A 27,704-nucleotide genomic window follows, 5' to 3' on the forward strand; every position below is an offset into this window, starting at 1 on the left:
AGATTAATCTGTTAGCTGAGATCCCAGAACATGGCTTGATCATGTTACTTTTTCAGTATTGCTGATGATAATTTTTGAAATTAAGAAATTGGAAAAATAATTTTGTTGCACAGATTTTTGAAAGTGGCACTTGTGAGAGGGTATGAGATTCTGCATACCCCAAGCTGACATTTTTCAGAGAGTTCATGAATCTGGAACTACAGCTGAGAGCTGGTTGTGTTCAACTCAGATGAGCCCTTCCACAGCTTTTGCTGCTGCTGCTGCCATTTGTCTTTCACATCCCAGATTATATTAAAGTTTTAAGATACTTTCCAAAATGGTCTTAGACTACCCTTTCTCCCTATTTTTTTTTAATAGAAACCCCCATTTTTTTGTATAGAAACCAAAAAGGTTTGTTGGAACAGACCTTGGCAGGTCATCTAATCCCACCTCCTTCTTTAGACAGGACTAGTGGCAACACCAGACAGACAAAACCGTGACATTGTCTTGAAAACCTCCATTGCTGGAGATTTCACAGCCTGTCTGGGAAACATGTTCTCAAGGAAAATTTGTTTCCTAATGCCCAACCAGAACTTTCCAAGCTACAATTTCTGGTCATTGTCTTGTAGCATTCTCTGGCACTACTGAGAAGAGACTGGATCCATCATCCATGTAACTACAAAGTTGTTGCAGACTACTCTTATAGTGCCTTTAGTGCCCTCTTATCAACCTGAATAAACCCAGTTCCCTCAACTTCTCCTCACATATTCCCAATGAAAGTTTTTTGGTTGATTGGTTTGGGTATTTTAGCTAATGCTGCCTGGAATCTAAAGAAGCATGTGGGTGGCAGTCTAAGAAGTGAGGGCTGTAGTACTGGAACTGCTCTGGCCAGAAGGGGAAGAGATTTTGCTTCATTCCCTTCTATGCTCAGCTTTAATTGAAAATCTTTTTTCATGGGCATCAACTTAATTTACCAACTTAATAGCAGACACCACACTCTAAACAAGAGACTGCAGTCTTACACGAGTCTAGGAAAATGCAAGATACTTGGACTATGCACACTGTCCACAGATGAAGCCTCTCAGAGGGTGAATAAAATCATTGATCTGTAAATGATAACCCAAAAGAGCATCTAGAAGAGAGTGGAGAAATGAGGCATGTGTAAAGCCTTAAACAGGCAAGCCCTCATCCTATAATGTGACCATTAGGAGCAAATGAATAATTATTGAAATTGAATGCTAGATTAAATAATTTAAAGAAAACCATAAAAAATTTAAATGGCATCTAAGCCATATGAAACCAGTTTATTTTTTCTGATTCTTCAGGAGGCTGCAGAGTATGGTATCTGAAATTGAATATATGCAGCTATAGCCTAGAAATTGTAAATGTCCCAGCTTTCAGGACACAACATCTTATCTATCAAAGCAGATAGGGCTTTTATTTATTTCCATTTTCATGATACTCTGAAATGAAGTAGAACTGCACCCTGGCTTTTGTAAATGAAGTTGGTTTTTCAGGAATCTCTGAAAATACAACAGACCTTGGGCAAATCTAAACACTAAGGATGGTCTTAGGTTAATGCTGGATTTGAAGAAAAGTCCTTTTCTGTCCTATATCAGTAAAGAAAAGACATTATTACAAAACAAATGCATAATTGTGAAGTTCCTTGAGCTCACTTCCCAGTGTGCCCTCCACTATGGGGATATGTATATATTTCCCCAAGCTCCCAGGCAGGTATTTTACCAGTGGTATCAGCTTTATCTGTGTTATAGTGCTGTACCGAACTGCACCAGATCAGCTTACCCCTGATCCTGCTGGCTACCACACTGGTAAGTAACCTTTCTTGGCCTGATGAAGGACAGACCATTACCTGGTAACCGTTAACATTCTCCAAGTTACATACAGGACAAAGATTTTATGCTGAAAAGACAGAACAATTACCAGTTTGCTCATATGTCAGGGCCTTAATTACATGTTTAATTAATTTGTTTGTGGTATGATTTTACTTACATAATTGTGTTACCCAGCAGGCAAGAGCGAATTGTCCTAATATGTCCCATGTTTGGAATCTGTGCAAGTTCTCCTCCGCACTCCTCTCTAATATGATGGGTCTTGGCACCGAATACCAGCAGGATACATTTTCCTTTTTCATAGCATCTAGTAGATAAGAAACGTTTCTAGACTGTGGCATCTCCTACCAGTGGCAAAGAAGACTTGATCTGGGATTCTTGGTTAATTGAGAGTAGATAGAAAGTGCCTGCAGTAGTTTAAGGGTTGTTATATTTGGGTTCTTCAAATGAACTGTGAAGAAACTGGAGAGATACTGTTGTCAGGCCATAACATTTTCTTGGCATGAAGAGACTCCTGAGATCATACATTCCTCAGCGGAGTTATCTCCCACCTTAAATATTATTGATTCTAACACTGATGCTACCTAGAGTAGTAGTTAGATGCCTCAGGGCATGCTTGATTTCAAGTTGTTCCAGTACCAAAGCTGTAATTTTGTGCAACCATTCATTAAAAGCAAATGAGAGTGAAGTGCAAAGCTGTGCAATTCCTTGCTCTCAGCCCAACATGAAGCAAATAAAATGGATAGTGTAAAGAGCACATCAGGAAGCAGAGGGCTTAATATATCAGACCTGCAGGCATCTAGGAAGCCTTTTCACATTGTATAACTGAAGTACAGTTGGAAAAGCACAGACAGATAAGACTGGTCATTATTTTCAGAGACACTGTCTGTAAATAATAACATACAGACAGAGTGACCTAAATCCCAGTAGTAATGTTACTGTAATACGCCATCTAGAATGTGGGTGAAAAGGGCATTGTCCTGTGCAGAGGGAGTGTATATTGCACTCTCAAAGGATAGCAGAGCCGCTGCTCCAGGGTGCAGTACCCTATCAGGGAGAAGGCTGAGTGAGTGGACAGGCTGGTTTCAGCCAGCCAGTACTTGGGAAAGCATTTTCTTCTGACTAGTTCTTAGGCTAGATAACTAAGCTTTGCCATATTCTGTTCAAACTGATTTGAAGCAACCGCAATTTCCCGCCAACATACCCTGTGTTTTCACCTGCCGTTTGTAAAACAGGAGTCTAAACAGCAATGTCAAACACCACCTGAAAAGAGGCCAAATGAGAAATGGGTTCCCCATCGCAAAAGGAGGCCCCCCCAGGTTCCACCATCCCCACGCCCTATCTCCACCCTTGAGAACAAAGCCTGGAGGCTTTCCTTCCTTGCTCCAGATGAAAAAGCCAAGGAGATTCGAGAGAGGAGGAGGAAGAGACCTAAACCCCTCTATAGGTGCTTCAGCTTCGATGATGTTTGGATGGAGAGGAACCAAAAAAGGAAGCTAGAGAAGGAGACACAGTCAGAGAGAGTGATTCAATTGCAACACCTCCCAGAGGACCAGTTAAAAGTAAGAAACTATACAACGTCCTCCTCATTCTCTGGCACTGTCTTCCTCTCTGCTCCAGCTGCTTGTTTCTACTGTTATCCTGTTCTTGCACTTTGTCTGGTACCAGTTCTGTCTGCTTTTCTTTGGGCCTGGTAGTCCACAGAGACTGATTAAACACTAAACTGGTTTGTAAGTGATGATCTCTAAAGGTGGTGGGGTTTTAGTCACTCTAAGTGAGCAGTTCTTGCCGTGTGCCATGTGGGACAACAGAATGCAAGAACGTCAGATTGTTCTGTGAGCTGAAAGTTAGGGAGGGCAGGGAGCAAATCAAAGTTGCCTTAAATCAATATAAATTAAACTGATGAAATCTCATTCCGTGCCCTGTGGCATTGCTGTATAACTTTAACAAGGGACTTCTAAATTAGACTTCCTTTGTATCTGAGGCCAACTCCACACTTCCTACTGAGGCAAATTCCTGCTGTGAAGTGCTCGAGAGAACATTCCCATTGGAGTTTTAGCTATTAAGTATTCTCCTCTCCACCAGGGGAGACTTTTAGATCAGCATTATGATTGCTTGTGACAAACTTTGTGGCTGTGGTGACTCACACTGATGGCATCTGTTACTCTTGGATCCAGAGCTAAGGTCTGTTCCCTTCAGGGAGAGCCATGAATCTGTATCCAAGAGCCAAATTTAGCCTTCATACATAAAAAAGAACTGGTGAAAACCGACATGAGATAGAGGGACCATCTCATCCATCTCATGCAGCATCTGATGATAATATGGAGGAAGCTTCTGAGCAAGCTTGAAATCAAGTAGAAGATATTAAAATACAAGCTTTCCTTCAGGTTTTTCTGTTTTGGTCTGTTATCTGCATTCGTTTCTCTTTCTCTCTGTTCTGGTTGCCTGTTTCTGGTTGCTCTTGTATCAAAATGACAATGTTTAAGGGGAGCTGGGGCCCCAGTCCTGTCACCACTTCAGCACATGCTTGAGATTATGTGCACAAGCAGTTCTGTAGATGACAAAGGGGAAACGTTCACCGGATGCACCTCAGCTTGTCTGCTATGACTTGTGAGTAAACCTGCTGCCTCATACCTGTCTGCCTGGGAGAGCCTCCCATCAAAGTTGACAGACACCTGGTACAAGAAAGCCAGGCTAATTCCAGTAACAGGGTTTCTGAAAAACTGTCCACTGTTCTCCATTCCTCAAGAAAAGGGGCAAAAACTGTGCTATTTCGCATTTGTAGGGCTCTTCAAAATAAAATATTGCCAGTTGATGCTTGGATGAGTTCTGGGTATGAATCTGATATGTTGCCTACGCTCAGTTCAGTGAGGAGGATTCCTTGGCTCAGCCCCACTACTAGCTATGTGTTGAATACAACAAGTAAGGCTCCTGAGGCATGTGTATGTTAAGATTTAAAAATTTTTTAAAGAAATTGTGTTACTTTTCTACCTTGTTCAGAGTTCTGAGTGCTTTGAGCTGTACAGGCATGAAACAAGCTAGAAAAAAATGAATCTTTGGCTTACATAGGCTCAGTGATAAACAGAAGCCAGTAAAACCTGCTAAAAATATTTCTTACAATTTCTTGACAAGCATGGATAGCAAAGGAAAACTAGTCTATGCTACAGGGTATGTTGGCCAGCACTGAGACCATTAGTGCTTCTGAGAGGAGTGACCAGTTACCTCAACAGCTTCCCCTAGAGCCATCAGACTACACAGCTTGAATGCTGTCTGCTTTACTCGTTGACTGCACATTTTGATACTGCCAGAAAAAAATGCTTCTCTTTTAAGCATTTCCACCCTTATTATCTGGTGCAAACTTACTTCCAAATTGTGATCAGCTGTGTGATGATTTGCAGCTGCCCCTGTACCCACTGAGGTACCCTCACTTAACATCACCTGCCTGGGGGGCTTAGGGGCTTCAGTCAGTTTTCTGGTTTATTCTGCTTTGGGTGGTAGAGGTGAGTAGCAGATATTTAGTGGCATGTAGGTAGATTTGGTTTTTACTCTTTCTATTTATTTGTGTTATGAGTTTACTGACAATTTTTATCTTTGTAAGCAGGCCAAGAGAGCAGAGTGCTGAGAGTTATTGAGAGAACTGTTGGGATTCAAGAGCTGTATCTTCTAAATTCATATAACTGCATTTCTTAGCCTGTATTTTTCATTTACAATAGTCATCACGTAGTTTCTTTTTCCTATTGTTTTATTCTGTCTTTGTGATGTTCTATTCCTGTAATAATGCTGGCTTATTCATGCTCCCAAGTGTGGTGGGAGTGCTGTCATAAGCTGCAGTGTTTGAGGGCAGTTTTAGAAGGATGCTAAATCCCTTTTTATAAAGAGAAATAAATTATCTCAAAAGAAGCTTTGTAAGATGTTCATTGTCTGTTGTGGTTTTGTGACTGGAACAAGGCAACTGTATGGGGCTTTGGAGATCTGAAATTGCAAGTATGATGTTTTGTGACACATGGCTGCCTTGGGATGTGTGGCTTCAGTTATGACAAATTGTATTGTGTTAAGTCAAGATCAGGTCAGCATACAAGGTGATATAATGCTGCAATATTGTGAAAACAACTTAATAGGTCAGATGAGGGAGGAATTCTTGATTTTTCACGTGATGATTTCTGATACTACTCTATCACTCGGATCAACGTACACAAATGAGTACAGTGGTAATAAAGCTATTCTGAAGGCTGGCAGTTGGGATTCAGAGGGAGATGGACAGTCAAGAAACTACCTTTAAAAAAAATAACCGCTTTAATTACCAGTTCTAAACAATTCTGGTCTTTGTTTTGCTTAGATCTAGTAAGCTGCTCATCTGCTTTAATTGGGAACAGTCCGTGTAAATTCCCAGAGTCAAACTGAATGCTTCTAGTAACAAGCTGAGCAGCTTCTGATCTTGTACCTTTAAAATGTTGGCATTTATCGGGTCATGGCAAGTCTTTGAAGGCAGCACCCCCTGAAGTAGAAGAAGAGAAACTCACATGCCTGTGGATGAATCTATTTTCTTTTTCTTGGTCATAGGCTTTGTTCTTCACATGGTGATGGGTTCCACGGTGTAGCCTGGGATCCTCTTACTTATTTTTAATGCAGTATAAATTCCTTAGCCAGAGCAGAGTCAGTGCTCCAAGCTACTGATACATGTAATGATTATGGGCTCTGTTTTGGGAATTATTTTTGTAATAATTGTTTTAGTGATGTCTCTGAACTGCGTGTCTGCTCCCATCCTGCTCTGATTTTGACAAAAATTTTAAACCTGACTATTAAGCTTGATGCCTCTCCAGTGCACAGCTATAGAAGTAGAGACATAGCTTCTACATGCATTTGTTAGACCAGTTTCTGCACTACCAAATTAGAGAGATTCCTAAAAGGCTCATTAGGGGACTATACCCAGAGGGGGTATAGTGCAGATAAAGCACTCCAGTTTGGAAGAGAAATGCGAAACAGTGAAAAATAGATCTTTAGCTTATTACCCTGAATATGACTCCTGGAAATCTGATTTTACCCCATCTGAAATAAGTGAAAATTAAGTTTTGCATGTGCTACCATGGTTATGAGTACTGTGAGCACCTCAGATACAATTCAAGACGGTGGTGAACGCACTTTGGAGAGGGGATTGAATGAGATAAGTCTGCCCCTGTTGTGCACCTGACAAGGCACAGACACACAACAGGGGTAAATGCCTCTCCCAAGGACTGAACTGCTGTGCCTAAGAGCATAGAAATGACCCCCCTGAACCTACAGCAGAAAATGTAGAAGAGAGAGTCTTTATTATGCTCTTGTTCCTTATTTCCCCTCCCCTCCCTTGTAGGTTACCCACATATTACTAACGTCTCTGAAAATGCTGCTTCTCCTCACTTTGGGTTGTGCAGGCCTGGCTCCCATGCTATAGAAATCGAGTAATGCCTGTACCTGAAATTTGCCCTGATATCCTGGGGATTAATAAGAATGAAGCCTTCAGTTTTTATTTTAGCAGCCCTAAGGCAGTGTTCTGCTTCCTAGTCTTAAACAGAAGAATAACATTTTCTATCACCCTTCATGTAAATAACCTAGACTTTACCCTTGGCATTTGCAGAGCTGTAGCCCAGCAAGTTGCCTGTTCTGCTTGATTCCATTGTCACTGGAAGAGCGTGTGCTCCCACTGGGGCTTTGCTATGACTTTTCTAGAGAAAAAGGCACTGCTCAGGTTAATTTGAACAGGGTTCATACTATCCCTCAGGAGATGGTGATTTGTGCCAAAGTATTGGCTGTGTTCTCTTTGTTTTAGGAAAGTAAGTCTGGGAAGAATAAAGCAAACCAGGCACAGAGCAGCAGCAGCACTCTCAGCTGCTTGGGCAGTGCGTGGCAATTCCGTGGGCTTAGTTTGCTGTTTAGTTTTGGCAGGATGTTTTGACTAATTACCACCTTCTAAAGAAGAGGCTTCAGCATCAAGGCTAGTCAGCAGCTTTATGCTGACGGGACATAGTGTAGCCCGATAGGGAGAAGGAAAGATCCTAAATAAACTACTGGACCTCAATATACTAAACTCTTGGTTCAGTGAAGGATGGGTATGTTGCGCAACAAATAGAAGGGACAGCAGCAATGCAGAGATAAAAAATGGCTATGCCCATGGGACCAATGCTTACTGACCAGCCGATCTCCCAGCTACCTGCAGTCACTGATACTTTCTGTGTGTGCCAGACACAGGAGGTATGGGGGAGAAAAGGGAGAGAAGGAAAAAGGAATAAAAGCTGATCTTCATTATGAGTAAAGTACTACAAGTTTCTGTGACTTTGACTGCAGTCTGTATTGCTCATTGTCAAATTCTTGTAGTGTGTTGCCCAGTATCTTGTGATTCCCTGATGAAGTAGCAGCAAAATGTTGGTCTCATTTCCCTATATCAAGCAGACATTATTTCTGTTTCAGGGTAGATGAAAGGAGACAGAAAACACTGAAAGTTTGTTAGTGTTACAAGATTGGAGAAAATAATGGGCTTGACACAGAAAAGGAGAACAACTTTGCTTATGTTTTGGATTCTGTTAATTATTTTTTTTAAACACTTTAAGTTAATGTCTACATGAGAGAGGGATAGTCTGTGGGTGGATGGACTATCTTTATGGCAGTGGTTTGTATGATTGTGCAACTTCTTAAGCGAACAAAAAGACCTTGTATTTTTGTTTATTTTAAGCCTGATCTACTGAGGCATTAGAGGTCACGTGTGTACATCTCGATACGTTCTCCCTCTTAAATCATCAAAAGTTAATTCAGTGAGACCTAGCAATGGTATGGAGTTTTCAAAGTTTCATAAAGTTCTAAAAGTTTTGTAAAATCAATCAGCCAGGTAGAGGAGAGAGCAAGAGATCCTATTTGTACCCTTAACCGAAGAGAAGAATATTGTGTTATCCATGTCCTATATGGCTGGGGACTGGTACCAATAAATCTCTGAAGGGAAAAGCTTTATTTACATGTTAAATGCCAGAACAGGAGTTATTAGTCATACAATTGTAGGAAACAGTTCTGTAGCTGAGGGGGTGTCTTGTTGGGGTGATACGCTTCCCCCTCCCACTAGATACACTTCACAGGAAGGACTGAAACTTTCTGTGAATGTAGATATGTGTGGTAGTATGTGAAGTATGAGTCCAGTACCTGGTTATCCACTTCTCCTGTTCTTATTATCTTGCAGTTTTTCCTACCTTCTTCACTGTTTTCTAACCTCTCTAGCCACAATCATCCTCATATGTCTACTAATGTACTACTTACGTGAGTACACATCAGAGGTGGAAAAAGGTGCTTCGTGATGAATGCTGTATTTTGTCCTACAGGGCATCTAAGTTTAATGTATGTTTGTCTTGGTTTTCCCTTTCTTGTTGCAGGCTGCAGTAAGTTCATCCATCACATCTGCTATTGCCTTTGACATCCTACCACTGAAACTGCATCCATTTTCCCAGAGCACTCCAACAGGCTTAGACTGCGTGGGCTGGAAACGGCGCATCTCCTCTCCTGGTGTGTACACAAGTCTTAGTTGGACATGAATAATGAGAGAATTAAGCTCTGCTTTACTGAGTATGGAAATTATGTGATAAGCATTCTGAAATATTTATTTATGATAAATGCTGCATCCACGTCTGAGCAGAAATCTACTTTAGAGTTAATTCTTTCATGCACTTTTTATATTCAGGTTTGTTTTCTCCCTGAGAGAGTAACTAGGGTGCTGTTTAAAGGCAGCGATCAGCTTTTTAGTGAAGAAAAGATAACTAATGGCAATGATAGTGTGCTTGATGTGAAAACATTTTGTTGTCTCATGAGAACTGTCTCACCTAGGATGATGTCATACATATCGTACTCTTGAATTAGGTTTAACTGCAGATGAAACAGGCTCTGCCTTGTATTTGCTGGAGAGCACTATAGTAGATATAGTGAGGTTCCTCTCAAGTTACTAATTAGATGCTAAAGCAACTAAATGAGCCTCTTGAGGTAGAAGTTTCCTGTACTTTAAATAAATCATCTTAAAGAACAAGTATGCTGTATTTTCCTGAGGAACGTGCATGAAGTATCATGTCTGTTTCATTTCCAATGACTGACACTTTCTCAGAATTAAAATGTAAGTTGCACAGATTATTAAACAGTGAGACGTATCTTTGCCAGGTTTTTTAATTCTCCATCTGACAGCGCCTGCCCAAATGCTGCAGATATCTCTATCATAGCACTTTGGGGTAGGATAAGAAAAGCAGACTGGAGAGGAGTTGTTTGGCGGTTAGGAATCTAGCCAGGAAAAGGCAACCACAGTTGGGTGCCAAGCTGCCATTTCTGCCTCAAAGTCTCTTTGTACCATCAATTAAACAGTACGGGAATTACCTAATTAAGGGACCATAACATTGTGCTAATTATGTCAGAGTTGAATGGTCATAATATTTTGTCAAGCAAAACTGGTTTGCTTTCTGACACTTTGTACAACTCCTGCGCAGTCATGACATTTGATCTGGAAATAAGAAAACAAACTACTTATCATGGTATCAAGAGCCCTGCCTTTGCTCTCCCAGCACCTGAGGGTTTTGATCACTTGCTGTCACAAGCATCTGGTGTTGCCCCAACATTTAAGAACAGCTCCCTGGCTGAATAAAAAAGCTGCAGCTTTACTCCTTGGTAATCCCAGATGGAAACCTGTCATTGTCCTGTCTGTGCATCTCTGACATTAGCTGAAATCCCTAAGCGCTACTGTCATAGAAGTAAATTCTGAGTCACAGCTGATACAAATTTCATGGTAGATCCCAACTGGGACCTGAGGGAGTCAAAAAATATGTATGAATTTCAGAGGGTGAATAGGAGTAAATGTAGACTGACCAGTTGGTAGTGCTGTAGGTGTTTATATGCTGTCTAAAATGGGGCATGAACCCTCAGTCATCTACAGTTTGCACAATGTTCCTGAGGTAGGTACAAGTGAATTTCATACTATAACCTAATCCTGGACTTCAAGAATTTCTATGTAAATGTAGCAAAACAAATGGAAAAAGGGTTCTGCTGTATTTCACCACCAAAAACATGCTAGTGGGGAGAAAATGGATGAACAGAAGAAGTGTTATAATACCTCTACCACAGCCATCTCTATTAGCTGCTGCTTGTGGGCTTCAGGTGAAGTATTTTGGGCATAAAGAGCGAGTACACGTGTCTTCCTGTGGTAGGACGTGGTTGGAAAGAAAACTCTGAAGTACTGAAGCAATACTTGTAAATTGTTGGATCAGTTTTAGGATTGGGAATGTCCCTGAGGCACCAGTAGTTCAGCAGAATGCCCTCTTTGATTCTTGCACAGGTTTGTTGTGATACCTGTTACTTTTTACAGAGCTGTATGTCACTTAAAATAAATATAAAATTAAAGTATGTATCCATTTAATCTAATTTTAAGGTTTCTAACTCTAAAGCTGCAACTACTTGTTTTAATGATCCTAGCATATGCTTGAGTTTTCATAGACACTGGATATGTAAGTACTGTGGTACTGTATACTTGCATGTTGAAAATATGGATAAAATTCTCACTCCCAAAGCCTGCATCTGATCACCTTGTGCAGGGATTGCTGCAGAGACTGGGTGGGGTTGGAGGGGTGGAATGGGGTATTTTGGAGCCCTCTCCAGTTTTCAGGTATGAAAAGATGGCTGTCACGATCCCAGCCCAAAAGGTGTGATGCACAGCTATGAGACTTCTGTCATGAACTTACCTATTACCTGAGGACAAGATCTTAGCTGGGCACAAACTTACTTTTTTAGGTGAGTGCCCGTTTGCAGCTAGAACATACCACAAGTGCTGGAAGAGCTTAATTTTTAATACTGTATCTGCTGTGCTCGTTAGATTCCTCTGACCAGTCACTGGCACTAGAGCAATGAGACACTGTTCTATCTGCCTTTATGTCATGCTGGGAGAAATGAGGCAGGCTCAAACCTGTCATTTGGATACCCCAGCAGCTGGGATCAGTCATATCATGGTGCTCTTGGTCGCCGACCAGTTTTGCAGGCTGCCTTCCTGTCCTCTTCTGTCCAGAGCAGCCAGTTGATAAAACTGTAAAGAACCAGTAGATGGCTCCAACATCTGTGAAATAAAGAGCAGGTGAGGTGGTGCTAATCTCTGTATTCAGTGGAGACTGAATGAGTCTTGAGCCTTCTCCAGAGAAGTATAGAGTTTGAACACCCCCATCAGCACATGGGTACGCACACCAGAGGTTAATCTAACCAAAGTTAACCGTCCTGTTCAAACATTTGGAAGGACTTTTTTGGCTGCACCACTCACTTTGGCAGGAAGTACTGAAGAGTATCAAGCATCTTTCCCCTTCAGTTGTCTTTTTATGCTTATGTCTACACTTGTACCTTGCAGTATGTATCTGTTCCTTACTGCCTGGTTTACTACTGTGCTTGAATAAGGTGAGCTAGAGTGAAAGCATAGGAAACAAGTCACTCCCTAATGCAGATATGGGAATCTTTTCCTGCCTTTTGTCAGCCTCTGAAGATCTTGAGAGACCATTTGGCCCAGGAATCACCCTGGGAAAAGGGTGAGAGGGAAGGGCCCAAAACGTACTGGAAGGATAAGAAGGCTTTGGGTTAAAGCAGTGGACCAGCATTTTTGTCTTTAAGCTATCTTACATATCCTCTCCTTCCCCATCTTTCTCCTGAGTCTGATATCTGTTTATTTGTAACCTGAAGACATTGCCTAAAATTGGGGTTGTTGCTGGGAAGCTGTTTGATGGACAGTGGATGCAGCTGTGAGAATGTAACTACAATTGGGCTGAAGCTAGGAGATTAGCACTTCTGAGTGTGGGAGCTACTAGCCCAGAGGTCTAGAGCAGAGGGAATTTTCTGGAGAGGTACTGCTGTCTCTGAGCTTTTTCACGGGACTTTTCAGCAGGAGACGATCAAAAGGTGACGCAGTGACAGACTGACAGAGGTAATTGTCTGAGAGCTGGAGGTGTGCTGTCCCTTGAAATCCCTGCTCTTGCTGCTATCTGTGCTTTTCGGCTGGAGAATTTTCTGTTCCTGTGCCTGCCCTTGTTACCTTGTCCTCGATGTTTCTCCCATGCTATGTCTCAGAGAATCTGTGAAACTTTTGGACAAGGCCATATATATGACTGTAAACCCTCAGGGTTTGTCTATCCTCATAGAGGGAGAAACTTGTAACTAGTGTATTACAAGATCAGGTTTGTAGCTGTGCTGTAACAGATCTTAGACCTGTATTATTTAAAATCATTGTTTAAATGCAGACTGAAACTTTTTGGCAATTTTCCCCGTGTCTTGTCAGATTTAAACAGCCTGAGGTCTTTCAGCTTCCTGGTATTGGCTATCTACAAGGGATGCCCTGCAGTTCCACCGCAGTGCTGCTGTTGGTTATGCCAACCAAAGAAGTGTGGATTCGTTCTGACTGTTGTGTGCTGATGATGAACATACTGGTAGCCTTGGAAATCTTGCATAAGCAGTAAGAATAGGCAAGCCAAGTTCTCAAAGGCTGGAAAACAGTCTGTGGATAGTCTGGAAAACAGTGACCATTAAGTGATACTGAGCTATCCTCTGACCTCTCTGGTATAGCGGAAAGTATTTCTCAGAGGCAAAGGGATTGTTTGTTTACTCAACATCATGTGGTCAACTTTCATCTTCTTTTCCCAGCTATAGATGGGCTGTTAAGCTCACACTTGGCAACAGTTAATGTGAAGATGTTTGACAGCCACTGGAGAAATCTATTCAATAGGGAAAATATTAGCTTAATAACAAGATTTCATTTTGTCTTATAAATATTTAGCAGTCCTGTAGTTCAGCAAAATAACAAGCTGCGCTATTTATTCCATTTTTGTCATTTTAGTTGTTGAAGGGATGCAGAAAAAAGTGGTAGGCAAGCCCTCAGAATTGTAGCTGTAGCAAGAAATGTCCTTTCCATCCTCATTAACCCATGGAAATACTACTGAGTTTAAGTGGCTAAAAAGTAATTGTGTTGCCTGCTGTATTTTTTACTTTTCTCCGAATCACAGAAAGATTAGACCTGCTATTTCAGTCTTGATTCTGTTTAACCACAGCCACAAATATTTGTGCTCTGTGAGGTCTCTGATAACATGTGCTCACTCAAAGATTTTCATACAACCTTAAAAGGTGTAGGCCAAGTGATGGCTGAGTTCCTGAAAATTTGTCTTGGCAGGTTGAGTTGGATTGTGTGTATTAGCTATTGAGGTGAAAGATTTAGCATACCAATAAAAACTTTCCATGGGACAGAGAGTGAAAAAGAAGATCCTAGCAAACCCTTAGTGATTCTGGCATTTGCTGTTCAAAGCTACCAGACTACAGGAGAACCCCATAGAGACTAAAAAAATCCAACAAGTGTTCAGGATCAGGCTGTCCAGGGCTCAGGCTAGCTTGACTGACTACCTTCATCAGGTTGCACAGTGAGATCCTTCATCTGTAGTTGGAGTCAGTTGCTGCTATATCAACTTCAGCTAACTTCTGTCACTAGTGTCACAGAAGAAAATATCTTTGTAGGTTTAACAACAAAAAAAAATCTGTAATCAGGTGGAACTGGGTTGCAGTTTTGAACTTGGATATAATATTGTGCTTTTTGCAGCCTGGCTTTGTAGTATTTTTCCTATCTTTCCATTCTATTAGAAAATGCCTATCCAGTACATACATGTAATATGCATACCTCTGTAGCACCTTCAGCTAGGATTACAGCACGGTTGTCTCTGGCACTGAATAAACATCTTTTGGTATTTGCCAAGAGCATTCAGTTCAGAGAGTGGGAGGGTTAGCAGAGGAACAGATGGAGGGATTTAAGCAGGCTGAGGGCAGAGATCCCCAGGCAAGGGCAGTTGCTACAGACCCTCTGTAAATAATGTTGAGTTTACTCGAGAGATACAGGTATGTGAAGTTTCTTTACTTCTCATGTATCAGGCATGGATTTCAAGGTGCAGGGGTAGGATAATTAGCCTATTGTAGCCTCTACTTAGCACCTTTCGTGTCTGAAGAGCTGCACTGTCCTGTCCTCAATGCTCTGTGCTCCACATCCACAGAACAGCCGCATTCATCTTTGTTGCTAATGCTGAGCTTGCTTTCTACCCTAGTATTATGATCAAGAATTGGTTCTCTCCATTCGGGCTTTGATGTAGGCAGTTCTAGGAGGCCCTGGGAGGATGAGGTCAATGCAGAAGAGTGGTTCTACTGCAGTCAAATCGAGAACACATTTCCATTTCTGTATTGGGAGGCATTAGAGGAAGATATTTTGGTCTAAGTAGCTATATTCAGAAGATTACTGAAGTAATTTTTTTTTGTTACAGGCCACTGTAAATACGTTATTTTTGCTACTACTGCAGAGACTTTTCTTGTAAAGAACAGCTGAAATATTTAAGGACTCGAAAGCTGGTTCAGCATTGTTGGATGCTTTGTAGTAACCTGCATTGATGGAGGGAAAAGGTTTTTTTCTTTTAAGAAATACTCAGTGAAACAGAAGTCTTACTGAAATAAAATATTCACAAATTATTCCCTGCTATTGCACAGATAGTGAGGGAAAGTCAAAGGGGTCTCTCTGTCAGAACAGTCTGTGATGGTGCCATATAATAATGTGCCTTTACTTACTTTGGACAGAATTACCTTAGAGAGATATAGTAAACCAAGCATTTTCAATTCTTGTGTGAAATTAGGCTCCTAGTTTTGGGTTTGGGTGCCTAGACACATGTTCAGTTTGTAAATGGTAACAGCACTTTGGTATTTCCTAGCATGCTCCTTTGTGTCCCACCTATAGGCAGCTATCGCCCTTCACCCTGTCATGGCATCCCCTTTTCTTCAGTTCAGCCCCTAGTTACAGAGTTTCACCTGGCTAACTTTGAGCTGACCTGTATAATCTCACACAGAAGCAGTCTAGTTCTGGTTTTATGCTCATTCTGGTAACAAGCATGAGAAGTTTTACGTTTTCTGCTGCACATGATACAAACCATGTGGCTACTCTTACATTATTTTGATAGTTTGACAAATCTGCCATTGTAAGGCAGTTGTTCTGGCAGAATGGCACTCCATAAATGTCCTTTATCATAAAACCTCTGTGCTGTCTCAAAGCTGTTGTTAAACAGTACAGGCATTTCTGCATTCTTGGGAAAACTATTATTCTTTCAGTATTCCTTTTATAGGGCCACACCAAATCACATGTTAGGTAATAACATTATAAAACTTTCTAATTAAAAAGTAGTTAGTGATGCTGTTTTGCTTGGGACTGGGGTCACTTACAAAGATCACACACTGAAATAGGGACCATCCTAAATCTACAGTCTGGGAGTGGATGCTAAAAGATTTTTCAAAGCTCCCAGCTGCAACCTCCCCAAATCTCAGTCTGTGTTTTTCTGGCTTTGATTTAATTTTGAATTCTTTTTCTGAGAACTTACAAAAATAGTTTTTTAATAGCAGCAGCCGCAGCCAGTTCTAAACATGATTAGTTTGTATGTTAAGTCCTTTCTGAGTTCTCAGGGGAAGCAGATAACACAAGGTCTCTCTCACTTGTGCATTTTTAAAATGCATGAAATTCTGTTATTCCCACTTATTTATTTTTAATCTGACAGTTCTGCTAAATTAGGAGGAAGGATCTCTGTCCCACCCTTGCTTTTTTTAATGCCTTGAAACTGGCTTTAGTAAAAATCAGCTGCTAGAAGCTGTGACTGAGAGCGGTTGAGCTGCCACAGAGGGAGCCTCCTTAGTGGACCCCTATGATGTCAGGATGCATCGAGACAAGCAGAGAGGAGGATAGGAATCCAGCTCAGTGCTCAGACAGCACTGCCAGGTACCACTGCCCTGGGAGCAGCTACAGAGCGCTTTGCCCATTTCCTCCCCCAGCAGAGCAGAGCCCCTGGCTCTCCCTCTTACCTGCCTGCATGAGGACCCAGCAGTGCCCCAGTGAGTCCAGTGGGGCACACAGTGGGGAGAACTGCAGTAGCAGTGGAAGCTCCGGGCTCTCACCGGGTTCGGATTCAGACAGCAGCGGGGTGGTGTGTGGTGGTGGTGGGATGAGAGGCGTCCTCTCCAGATACTGGAGCCTGGAGAGTCTGCACTCTGCCACAGGTAAGGGGCTCTCTCTTTTTTTTTTTTTTTTTTTTTTTTTTTTTTTTTTTTTTTTTTTTTTTTTTTAAAAAAAAAAAAAAGCCAACAAACTGCTCTGTGATATTGCACTGACCTTGAGAAACCAAATGAAACCTTCTGGAAAAAGTATATAATTTGGAAATACAGCCTCTTCATTGTGAGAAATAACCAAAATATTCAGTGTTTGCTAGTTGTACCCCCTGCAGACTTACAGCTATAACAAAATGACATAGACCCTTAATATGCTTCCTAAGTCAGAAGGCAAGAAATAGGTTCGTAATGGATTTGGAAACAGTGCTTAGGCTTCTACCTGATTAAAGCAGTCCTTTGCCTTTGGAACAGCATTTCTCATTGCAGCTTGATTATATAGAGTCCAATGTTAGAGCTGACATTTCTCTGTGTAAATTCCAGTGTAGAGTATTGCTGCCTTTAGAAAATGTCCAAGCGAGGTGCTGTGCAGCAGATGAGGGCTAGGTGGGTTTGCACTGCTGTGTACTGAAAGGGAAAGGCACTTCTCTGAGCCAGCTGCTCAAGTTTGCTTTCTGTTTTCCCATCTTTCATTTAATTCGTTTTTGAACCAAAGATTCCATAGCCTGGATCTGTTCTGGCTCAGCCTGCCTGAATGTGGCATTCTGGTTTTTAATCACTAACGTGCCTATTTAGTGTTTGGATGTTTGAACTGCAAGCATGGGAAAGAAGCTTTCTTGTTCCCAACTGATAGTAGCAAAGGAGCCTGCAATGATTTTAATGGCCAGCAATTGCTGAGATGTTTGGTTTGTTTCTTGGTTGTCGCTATTTAGAGAGATTTTTAGTAGAGCTGCAGCAAATTGGTTCCTCTTTTAGATAAATTCAGACAAGTGCCTTCAAGGCCACCAGTGACTGCCATTTCCTTAGTAAAAATACTCAGTGCTACCAGCTAGAGGAAAGGCTTGGGAAGAGTTTTAGGTGTAGTTCTGTGTAATCTGCTTTAGTTGCATATACTTTTAATTATTGAAAGGTCTTGTAATTCCATCTACTGCTGTAGACTTGGGGCTTTTTAATAAAATCTCTGTTGCAGCTCTGGAGTCCTCTGCTGAAGTGAGAGTAACTGCGCTATCACACAGGGAAGGACTACTGCAGGTGGCCAGCCTATCTGACTTTCCAATCCCCACACCAGACCACCTATGTGGCCAAGAAACACTAAACACCTACAGCGTGTCCTGAGGGTCCAGGGGTAGGGAAAAAGGCTCAGGGTGAGATCAGGCCATTGGTGCTCTGTTTCAGGGAAAGATCTGGGCTGCAAATGCAAGGGGATGCAGTTCTGTATCTCAGTAGCATCTGTTGGCTAATTTTCGCCTGTAACTGGGAATGCAAATGACCCCATCATAGCTCTGACACTGGCATGAAGTAACCTCGGCACAGGGTCCTCTTTCAAACTACTGCTTAGAGAGTTGCACACAGGGCAGTAGCAGTAGTTTGGGCTGCTCTGTCTTGGAGAACTTGCTGCTGTTAGCTGTCCTCCATGGATGCATTCTTGGGCTTAAATCAGATCAGGTGATTCAAACGACATACAGTAGTATAAAAGAAGTAAGGTTGATAACAAAAGCAAACTTCAAAGCTAAATCTCTTTTTCTAAATGCTCTTTCATTTCCACAATATTCTTGTTCCAGAGACTGTGAAGCATGGTGTCATTTTGTGGATTCTGCATGCATTTAGCAGGAAATGCAGAGATGAGAGGAAATAGAACAGAATAGAAAATGGTATGGAGACAGACTGAGAACAGGGAGAAACCAAATTAAGTTTCCTAATTACAGTATTGATATATCGATACAATAATAAAAGCAGATCACTGCAATTCAGGCTCCTTGCTGCCTCCAAATGCTGTGGTTGGTGTGTCTTCTCATGTGCAAAAGATGTCTGAGCAGTTTGCCTCTAACTGCTAGCAAAATTCAGGTCAGAATTAGGATTAAACCTTGAGAGCAATGCATCTACTAGAACAATTTATTTTGCTCTATCAGTATTCTTTGGATTAAACTAAGGCAGCTGTGGTAGGAGAACTGTTCCTCGCCATCAATGCCAATTCGCTGTCAGGAGTGAGGCAGGATTTCCTTAAAGCATGTGCTAAATAACATTTTTGAATGGTAAAATTTAATACACTGCTTAAAACAAACAAACCAGCAGGAGCAATAGCAACTGGCAGAGCATGAGAGTAGTGGTAACTAGAATGCACGGCAGTGTCCTCACATTGGAGGGGCAGGGAGTCTCCGGCATCTTGGCACATGTCACATCAAGAAGTTGGGGGGGAGTAAGAACTGTGTGGAAACACTATGAACTGCCCTATGGTGTGTTAAAAAAGGGCTGGAAGACGAGTCAGTCTCTTTCTCTGTTTTAAAAATTCTGCATTTCCAGTAGTGGCCTTAAGGCTGAATGGGTGGACTTGACAGACAGGGTTTTGCTTTTCTTCTCCCAGGGTGCATGTAAACTTGCTATAGGGATCTTCATACTGAGTCTGTTGCAATCTAAGACTTGAGAGAAGATTAGAAAGAAACCAGATTTAATTAACTGAAAAATGGAGGTGAAAGGGAGGTGAGAGGTCCTCAGTACAACTGGAATGCAGCCACTTGAGCTTCTCTGCTACATAATTTAGATTTCAAGAGAGTGAAAATACAGATGTATATGTATGTTTACACATGTATATATTTGACAATGTGTGATTTCAGAAATACAGATTGACATCACCTCTGTAAGAAAAGACAGGTAGTGTTTTCCCAGGTTTTCAAGGAGAAAAAAGTTGTCTTTTCCCTCTGCAACCAGTAATGAAGTATGATTTGTTTTGTTTTGGAGTTGACTTTCTTGGAATATACTGATCAAGCGGGGAAGTTAAATATGACACAATTGAAAGAGAAAAGACCCGTTGTTAGACTCAAACTTCTGTGCAAATACCATTTGAAAAAAACAATGCAAAAACCATAGTTCAGACTTGTATGAAGTGAAAAAATCTACTGTTTTTTAATATCAGTACATGGCATTTTTGGTCTAAATGTCAATATACATTACATTACATGAGGAAGCCCTTCTCCCTGGGGCTAAATAGAGAGGGGATGCTTTGCAGTTCTACCAGGCTCTCCATTTGAGGATGCCAGAGGACTTCATAAGCATCAATTACCCTCACAGAGGGCCTGAGAGGCTTTCAAAATTTGATTTAGAATAGAAAAAGAGGTACATATAGTTTTGATACTTGGATAGTAGCCTTTCTATTTTTAAATACTTATGAGCAATTCCCAAATGTTTGGCTGGTGCAGTACTCCAGTGAGAAAATGACTGGGAGCGGGGGTTGCTCAGCAATTCTGAAAATCAGGCCTTAAGTATCTCAGCTGGACAAAAAGATGTGAGGCATCCAAATTAAAGGTCAGCTGTGACAGTGCTCCAGCAAGTGATTCAATTGACATTATGGGCACTGTAACCCTGTTTCCTAGGCAAGACTTTGTATCCCAGGCTCATGCTGCCTATATCCCATTCATCACCGTTGTACAGCTCTATTGAAAAGTTTGTTTCTTTTAGAATATTTTCAGATTCAAGCTTGTGAGTAGATCTCTTTGCTTTTCCAGCTCCTTTGTTGCAGGTCCAATCCTGACCTCATTAATACTTCTGTTTATTCTTTTGCTTGTCCAAGTCGGGAAGGACTAGAAGCGCAAAGAAGGGTAGGGACAAAGGGGGAATTGCAACTTGGTGGACTAGCGGTTGCCATAGTTTCCTAAAAAGATCCTCCGTGTATTTGTGCATATGTAGCAATTTAATTGTACAGACTACACTTCAGTGTGCCTCTGCACAGTTTTGTGGCTCCTAATATGCAGATATGCTTGTCTGCTAGCCTTGGGAATATGGCCTTTAAACAAACAAGAAAACATAGAGTATGGATGAGGAGAGTTGTTTTTTTTCATTCAGAGCTTAAAAAAAAGCACTTTTTTTTTTTTTACAAAGGGTTTTTCAAGTCATTCATTTCATTATTGTGGCTGATGAGGAAGCCAATAATAGAGCTGTGGCAAGAGCTTGTGTCTGGCGAGAGATTTTCTTTCGAGCTCTTTCTTTTTCCTTTTTCTTTTCCTAGCCTTGCCTTTTCGGTACTAATGTCTGCAGCTGTGTTCATGGACTGCACTGCATAATTCCACTGACCCTTCTTTCTCGAGGGTCACATAGTCAGCAGGAGTTAAAGAGGTCACACAACGGGAGATTGATTTAAGGTTCAAAGCATTTCAGAATGCTTCCAAAGGAGAGCAGGCAGGAAAAAAAAGAAAGTTAGTGCCTCAAAGCATGCACTACAGCACGTTGATGTTATGTTTCACCCTTGACTTGGCAAATTGTGAGCTAGGATGTTTCAGCTGGGTTTGTTGATTGCACTATAGTATGTCCTCTGTGTGTGTGTGTGTGTGTGTGTGTGTCGTCGTCCCGTCCCTGTCCCGTCCCCCCCTTAGGTTTCCTGTGTCACCTGCCAGAATAACTTCCACTCATCTTCTGAACAGTTAATGAATTTAAAAAAACAAACCAAACACCAAAAATCCATGCTAAATAAACTTTGATTTTTCTCTCTATGTGGATTAATTTGTAATGGTGACCAATACAGTTAGGGAAACCTAAGGGAGATCTTGAACTTTCGAGGAAGAATTACAAGATTAATGTCGCTTTGCTGAACTAATGACCTGCCCTAAAACTTAAGTAAAGATTTTGTATTTGAAAATACATCTTCCAAATAGTATGTTGAGTGTTGCTGAACTGTGACGTGGCATCATACTCAAATTGTCAGGGCATCTACATTTAATAGTGGTTGAGTTCATCCTAGTGAATGCAACCTCAGTAAATGCTAAGTGTAGGTAAACTTGGCCACCTAACACATTTAGTATGCTTAAAGAAATGTTTTCTAGTGCAAAATATCCTCTATCATCATGTTTTTCCATTAAAAAAAAAAAGAGAAAATAGTGTTAATATAGGTAGAAAAGTCTAATCATGTTTCTGTACCTCTGTTTGCAGTAGAACCTATTTTTGTAAGTTCAGCTATTTTGTAGTTCTAATCACATTTTAATGTATTGGAGGGGTGGTGATGTTAGTTGACTTTCCCTTGAGATTTTTTTGGTTTATTTTACAAGGAGTAAATGCTTATTCTCTTTATGTCACTGTGAGGCACAGATTACAACGTGTGCCTACCAAGAGATAAATATTATGATCTTTGCTGATGCTGTTTTTGCAGGGGAAAAAAAGGTAAATCTTTGGGAGCACTACCTGTGACACTTCCCCAGGTGTACACACCCATTCAGGTACACCAAATTCATTCCTTATCTTCTCTACTTTCAAACCAAGTCCCATGAAGAACATTTAGGTTGTTATTGCTATTTCCTTTTTTGACGAATATGACATATTCTAAGGCTGTATTTTTTATTTTTTTTTTTAAAGATTCAGATACCTTTAAGGTAGCCTTTCAGACCAACATATTTTTGGGTATATTCATGCTCCAGTTGCTGTTACTGTTCTAGGTGGAAGTGAGACATCTTTAAGCCACCTGACTTGTATACTACCAGCATCACAGCTCTTGTAGCAGGAAACTTGCATGGTCCAAGAGAGTAAATGGAAGGGGGAATGAGTTGGTACCATGAAGCCTCCCTTGACCCTTCCTTCCTCTACCTTTGGGTAGATATGCAAAGGCCTGGATGTTGAAAGTGCCTGTTCATTTGAGTCACCTGGACCTACTTCATGGTAGGTAAAAAAATCAGTGGAAAACATAGGTTATAACATGTGCTGGTAAATAGAGTATATGCCCAATGGTCATGAAGAATGTGTATAATTTTTGCCTACACATGATGAAGCTTCACATTACTGATTAGCAGTTAGCTAGGTTAAACAGTATAGGTAACAATCATGCTGTTTCTTCATCATGGGAATGTATCCTTTAACTTACTAAGCTTATTCCCTGTTAATATTTTGTTCCTTGGTTCATCTGAATCATTAAGTATGTTTGAAGGATTAGAGAAATCTAGCCCTCTTCTGAGGTCAGTAATTATCTGTAGAGTTTTCTAATTTAATTAGAATCACCTCTAAAGCATTCGTAGTCTGAGGTTTGTTAAACCAACTAGCTAGTTCAGTAGTTTGTTTAAAAGTGCTCGGGACAAGCTGGGTGCATAGTGTTACGGGAACATACTGTTCTGAGCATGCCCAAAGTCTGAAAGTGATTTGTCTTCATGCTTTCAGTGGCTGTGCCATTGAAACAAGGCTGCTGTTAGAAGTGGTGTGCCTGCACATGAAAGCAAGACACTGGGTGTAAACTGATAGCACCATAGTTTGCACCTGGTTAACCATCTTGGATTATGTTGTGTGAACATACAAGCATTGGCAGCTGTCACTACAAATATACCTCTGGGTATATTGGCCTAAACAGGTCTTTGCTGTTGTTATTTTCAATCCCTTCTAATCAAGGAGCAAGAGATTCCCTGGACTATGATGTTGGCTAATAAGAGCTTAAGTAACATTTTTTGCCATGGAGTACAGACAAAGAGTATGTAACTGCTTTGCTAGAGTAATTGAACCATTCCCAAGTTGTGCTGTATCCCAAAAAGCACTTATGAAACCTCTGGTGCATCAGCCCCACGTGTAGGCCAGTTTCTATATTCTGTGGCCTCCCAGCATGATGTAGGCTGGCAGGTGGTAGAACAGGAGGGTAATTCATGTTTCAATAGGAACCGAGTATACAAAGAAATAAAATCTGTATCAGTTGTTTTCAATATCCTTCTTGTTTTTACCCTGTTGAATTCTCTTTTTATCTCATTTGAGTGTGTGTGTGTATATATATATATACAGTTGTTCACTGGTTAAGCTTAGAATATTTTATGTGCTTATTATGACAGCTGTGAGGTTTCTTGAAAACAACCACTTCTAGATTTGGGCTCTAAATTTGTTTAGCAACCGATGGATAAAGATAAGGTTTCATTCAAAACCATTCTCAAGGGATCTAATAGATTTGAAATCCATTTCAAATGTACTGTTAAGATATTTGGTACCATCTTGTTGTATTGGAAGGTAAATTACATGTGAGTAGTTATAAACTAACTTGAAAAAGTTTTTTGTTTCAGGAACATCAGGAAATTTTTTTTTTTTTTTTTTTTTCTCCCAAAAAGCATTATAACAACATTGTAATGTTTCATGTTGAGAGTAAAGATAGATAAGACTAGCTATGTTTCCATAACAGCTGGTGGAGGTTTGTTTCTACATTGGAGTGAAATAGCAAGAGTTTCCCTTTTGGCTAATGGAAATAATTTCCATGAGATAATTCTTAATTAGTTGCTTTTTTTTTTTAATTGAAGTCTATCCTTAAAAAGGTAGGCAAAAAGATGTGCAAGGCAGCCCAATATTAGTGCCATAAAATCTGTTTTAATGGGTAGGATTAAGCTACCTGTGCTCTCCCTCTGCCTATGAATCCTTCCATGCCAGGTGTTAAAAGCCCTCACCTAAGCATGAACCAAGATCGCTATTCAAATGCATATGCAGAAAGATATACTTGGCATTTAGAAAATGCAGTTCATGGATTCTTTTAAGAAGAAAAGGAAGACTACAAACAGTGCATATACGCTAATTGGACATGGTTCCCTGTTCCTGGAGCTGTCTTTAAGGCTATTCCTTGGGGTGATCTTTAGAAAAATCAAGGCATACATAAGTTTGGAGGAGGAAAAACTGTCTACATAGCTATTGAATTAAAAGGGAAAAAAAAAAAGGCAAGCTGTTTGGAAACTACAGGTTCGGCTGTAGCAATAAGGTGCAGCATGCAGTGAGAATCAGAATCCAGAGCCCAAGGGCTGCTGGAGCTGCTTCTGTTGTGTGGCTTCCATTGCTGTCTCTGAGGTAACTTACCCTTATATTCTGTTACGCTGTTTAATCTGTGACACAGTGCCGCTGCAAAGCTTATAAGAGAGGCCAACCCTGTTCAGTGCTGTGCGCTGAGCTAGTCAGTTCAGAGTTCATCTGAAAAATATACGCCAGCAGTGTTCAGACTTGACCTTGATTTCAGCTGTGAACTATCTGCAATTGGAAGATTACAGCAGGATGCTGAAGGCAGGAGTAGGGTCCAAGAGTAAGGCACTGAGCCCCAGGCCTGGGTTGTTTTGTAGTCCTACAGCAGGCAAAACTGCTCATGTGGTTCTTATGCAGATTTTGCTGTATGGATATATTCAAAGTGGCTCAGTTTCTGACCATACAGAGTGACCTGGAAAAGAAAATAATAGCAGGAATTCTGGAGCTTTTGTTCAAAGCACTGAGTAGCTTCTCAGTTGGCTCAGTTCCTCCTGACTCGACTGGTGCTCTGGCAGGAGGGCATTCTCCCTGAGCAGAGCAGCATGGCAGCTTGAGGTCACTGATGGTACATCCTGCTCAAGGCAAAAACCTAGCCTGCCTGCCTGAAAGAAGCTTTGACAATAAACCTTTTAAGAGAGTTTATTATGAAAACACAGCGTTACTAATACCCTGAAAACAGTGAATTTGGACCAATTTGAAATGTGGCATTCTTATCCGCCTTAAAAGCCTCAATAAATTAAAAATACGCAGAAACCATCTGTACTGAAACATGTTGATTGGATCTGTCAGCTCTCTTTAGAGAGAGCAAAATAATTTATTTTGGGCTATTTTTGGTCCCAATTCTGAGCTTCACCACAATCTCTATACTGCTGTAAACCTAGAGCCTGGCAATCCTACTTCATGCTGGCTTAAAGTGAGTACTTTCCATAGTCCGAATTCTGGGGGTTTGGTCAAGCTTTCTTCTATGCATTTATGGTTGCTGTTGGCAGTATAGTGCTCACCTGCGTTCACGCTGCTTCTTCTGACTCACGTAAGAGCAGGCACTAGAAAGCTTGGACTTCCACTCAGCCACTGGGTACCACTTGACCACCATTTCTAAGCCACTGGAGGAAGTTTCCAAAGTGATTGTATGTAGGACAGCTTATGCATCTTCTAGGCAGCCACTTGTGATGGTCTGCTCTAGGTAACTCCTCCGATTTGGAGAACTTGGCTTTCTGAGAAAAACAATATACTTCCAAGGGTAAGATAAAGAAATGTCACAGCTTTTCAAGCCTGTGACTTGACACTTGAACTCAGTCATTTAAAAATCCACTGAATTAATAATGGCCAGGACATTGGGTTTGACTCATCTTTATCATTCTTGATGTCTCTGAAATCATAAATGTAGATGACTGTGAGCACTGCTGGGTCAATTCCTGAAAGACTCTTTGGCCAAATACAAAGTGGTTTTCTTGCATTTGGGGACTAGATGGGGACTAGAAGCCTGGCATTCTGCTTTCCTTTCAGGCACTGCCTTTCCTCAGCTTTTATTTTTGAGAAAGGCATCTTCATTGCAAAGATTTTCCAGTTGTGATAAAAATAAAAGATGAGGACAACCTCTGTTTTTTTATGGGAATATAGTGCAAATACAGGGAAGAAGAGGATCGTTCTGACCCCTTGTCAGAGGACTTGTCACCTATTCTTCTGCTTTACGCTTCTGTTAGGGTATTTGCTGATGTGCAGTGGCACCAGTGCTTTAACTTTGCATCTGACTGTGACCTAGTTCTTTTATCATACTGAGCAAAGAAGGGGCAGTTAGCAAGTTCTCAGTGCTGAGAGGAAAACAAGTGCAAACTGTATGCAGATAAGGGCAGAAGTAATATCTTCCTGCTACTTCCCAGTGATTTCATATGACAAAGGCTTTTAATGGTACCTTGACTTGCGTGATTCACTGTGCTGGCTGGAGTATTGAAGCTCTTTCCTTCTCTGATCAGGCAGTAGGGGCAGGTGGAAGCTTCCCCCTGCACCACTGTACTTCTCAAGGGGTCTAACTTGTATGATTGATAACAATTTTCTTTAATCGTGCTCTTGTTTCCAGAGTCCTGGAGTAGGCTCTGCAGGAGGCTGCTCCTGAAAACTTTACCTATGGTAGAAAGTTCTAGTTTTGCTTCAGGGCTTCTAAAGCAGGGCTTCCTCCCACGCTGAACCTCAGAATGGTTTAGGCCCCTCCTGAGACTGTCTAGTCCCACCCTCCTGCTCAAAACAGGGTCACCTGGAGTGGGTGGCCAGTTGAGTTTTTAATATCTCCAGGGATGGAGATTCCACAACCTCTCTTGGCAACATGTTCCAGGCGGTGATCACTTTTACAGTAGAATAAGTTTTTTATGTTTGAATAAAATTTACTGTATTTCAGTTTGTATCCGTTTGGTCTTGTCCTTTTATCAGCCACCGCTGAGCAGAGTCCGTCTTCTGCACACCCTCCCATCAGGTATATATACATGTTGTTAAGATCTTCCTGAGCCTTCTCTTCTCCAGGCTGAACAATCCTAGCTTGCTCAACCTCTCTGTGTAGGTTGGGTGCTCCAGTGCCTTAGTCATGCCTGGCCTTTTGCTGGACCCACTCCAGTACATTCGTATTTTCCCTGCAGTCTCGTTTGCATTGGTTGCCACCTGAGTCCTGGCTAAGCTTAATATGCTGGGGTTTTTTCGAGTCCTAACCACCTTAATGATCATCCCTCTCCCTGTGGGTAGCAGAGCAACTGGTGTCACATCTGAAACTTTATCACTCAAGTGCTTGCTTTGGCAAAGGAGGTAGGCAGATGAAATTTTCTGAAAACACAAAGCAGAAGCACATCTTTTCTGCCTTGGTCCTGATGGCCAAGGTCTGCTGACTGTTGGATCACTGCAGGCCTCACAATTTTCTTCCTATTTATCAGGTGAGCCCATAGTTGGAGAGGAAGCTTTGTGGAGACGACAGGCTGGAGTTGCTTAATT

General features: G+C 41.3%; 1 protein-coding gene across 1 annotated transcript in view; it reads left to right on the forward strand.

The window, feature by feature from the left end:
- ARHGEF4 (Rho guanine nucleotide exchange factor 4) overlaps positions 1-27,704 on the forward strand; it is a 182,664-nt gene that overhangs the window by 62,524 nt on the left and 92,436 nt on the right. Inside the window, exons 3-4 of the mRNA XM_026855016.1 lie at positions 3,065-3,391; positions 9,218-9,347. Of these exons, the coding sequence (XP_026710817.1) occupies positions 3,065-3,391; positions 9,218-9,347 (457 nt within the window). The remainder of the gene's footprint in view (positions 1-3,064; positions 3,392-9,217; positions 9,348-27,704) is intronic.

This window comes from Athene cunicularia (genome assembly GCF_003259725.1).
Source record: "Athene cunicularia isolate RWA chromosome 9 unlocalized genomic scaffold, athCun1 chr9_part1, whole genome shotgun sequence".
NCBI classification, from domain to species: Eukaryota; Metazoa; Chordata; class Aves; order Strigiformes; family Strigidae; genus Athene; species Athene cunicularia.